The sequence below is a fragment of the Conger conger genome, chromosome 11 (genome assembly GCF_963514075.1).
Source record: "Conger conger chromosome 11, fConCon1.1, whole genome shotgun sequence".
In the NCBI taxonomy this organism is placed as follows: Eukaryota; Metazoa; Chordata; class Actinopteri; order Anguilliformes; family Congridae; genus Conger; species Conger conger.
This window is the reverse complement of record NC_083770.1, coordinates 11,079,228-11,081,407: the sequence shown is the minus strand read 5'-3', so window position 1 is coordinate 11,081,407 and position 2,180 is coordinate 11,079,228. Positions and strand designations below refer to the sequence as shown.

At 42.6% G+C, this 2,180-nt stretch overlaps 1 protein-coding gene across 1 annotated transcript in view; it reads left to right on the top strand.

Annotated features, from left to right (window-relative positions):
- The window catches only part of LOC133141111 (protease-associated domain-containing protein 1-like), a 3,716-nt gene continuing 1,536 nt past the window's right edge, over window positions 1-2,180 (top strand). The window contains exons 1-3 of the mRNA XM_061261514.1: window positions 1-235; window positions 1,121-1,221; window positions 1,516-1,625. Of these exons, the coding sequence (XP_061117498.1) occupies window positions 163-235; window positions 1,121-1,221; window positions 1,516-1,625 (284 nt within the window). The 5' untranslated portion in view covers window positions 1-162. The remainder of the gene's footprint in view (window positions 236-1,120; window positions 1,222-1,515; window positions 1,626-2,180) is intronic.

Sequence of the window (2,180 nt, the reverse complement as noted above, 5' to 3'; positions counted from 1 at the left end):
TCAGCCGCTCCTCTCTGGCATTTCCGCCTCTCAATGCACTGTTTGTGGTTTGTGGTTGTTGTTTCTAAAGCGATGGATGGAGGCTCGAGACGCGGTCGTTTTGGCGATTGAGATACCTATCCGGTATATGTTGAGAAAGCAAAGCTCGGACGAAGTGTTGATATGGGGTGGGACAGTTTTGCTGGGCTTTTCTTGGCTGGAGTAGCTGTATTCCTGCAGTTGCATCGTTTATCAGGTGAGGAGGTGTATACGATTTAGCTTGGCAGATTACATGAACTACGCGCAATCGGCAAGACGACCCCTTGAGCTGGCTTGCTTGTTTATCACTGTGCCAATTTTCATGCTAGCTATAAGTTAGCAGGCAGATAGATTCGTTCGGCTAGAAACAGTGAGCAGCATGTCGAGTATTGAATACTACAATCATCATAATGTGTGAGTTGCAGACTCATCCCGATCTGTTAACTTCTAAACTATTTTGGAAATTGTTAATTTCCCTGTGTTCGTGACAGCGAGTCCACGTCTTAACGGAAGCCAGTTGGCAGAATGAATTATTGCGCCACTAAATTTCTAAATAATATTGACACATATTCTTGCAGAAACCGAATGCCCTTGAAAAGGAAGCATGTTTGACTTCTATATCAGATAATTGGAAACGTGCATCAATGCAACAAAGTAATTGATTAGCAATAAGGGGTGGATAAATATTAGTGCAGTGACAAACTAATGTAACGTCTGCTAAAATGTTGACGGTTCTTCTTAGTATATGCTTAGCTCTCAAGTTGTCAGAACTTGAGTTTGAAATGTTGAGTTTAGGGTCAGGCACACCTATCCCAGGTTGATAGAACATGGTGTGCGGAACTTTGTTTCTGATTATGATAAATGGACTTGAAATGTTAGTGTGATTTAGAAAAGCAGGTAATATTGTGAGGAAATGATCAGAATACTATTCAGTGCTCCTGAAATACAGTCTTCTTCCTCCCGATCTATGCCTTTTGATCATTGTCCTTAAACTTGATAATGCAGTGCCATTTGGTTTATCACTCACTGACACCCTCTCTCTCTTGATTTCCCCCACTGTCTCTGTCTCCCCCTCTCTGTCTCTATTCCCCGCACCTCTCAGCTTTAGGGGTAAACGAGCTCTTGTATTTCAGAGTCCTCAGTCCCCCAGACATCGGCTACATATTCAGCGCTGCTCCAGCGCGTGACTTCGGCAGTGATTTTGTGAGTAGAGCCAGCAGGGGGCACTGTTTCAGGGGGGACATGGCACTTACTTTCTTCTCTGTAAAAGAATAATAAAATAAAATATGTATATATATATATATATTTGAATGCAACACTGGTTGCAGCCTCTTGCAGTGACTGTACAGCTTTTGCTCACTGTACATTACATTAATTGGATTTCGCCAGATTCTCTTATCCAGAGCGACTTACAGTTGATTAGGCTAAGCAGGAGACAGTCCTCCTGGATAAGACTGTGTGCCGAAAGTGTAAGTGTGAACGTTCCTGTGCCGTCAGACTTCCTCGTATGATGAGATCTTTCTGGTGCCGGCCGACCCGGCGGACGGCTGCTCTGAGCTGAAGAACAGGGATGTTATAGAGGACCAGGTCATCCTGCTGGAGAGAGGGTAGGGTCTGCTCATCCACAAAATCACCATTACTCTACACTACACTACACTACACTACACTACTATACACTACACTACACTACTGAACACTACACTACTCTACACTACTCTACTTCTACACTACACTAATCTACACTACACTACACTAATCTACTCTACACTACTCTACTGTACACTACTCTACTTCTACTCTACACTACACTACACTAATCTACTCTGCACTACTGTACACTACTCTACTTCTACACTACACTACTCTACTGTACACTACTCTACTTCTACTCTACACTACACTACACTAATCTACTCTGCACTACTGTACACTACTCTACTTCTACACTACACTACTCTACTGTACACTACTCTACTTCTACACTACACTACTTCTACTCTACACTAATCTACTCTACACTACTCTACTTCTACTCTACTCTACACTACACTACTTCTACTCTACTATACACTACACTACTCTACTCTACTCTACTGTACTCTACACTACTCTACACTACAGTCATTACTGTACACTATTCTACACTACTCTACTCGACACTA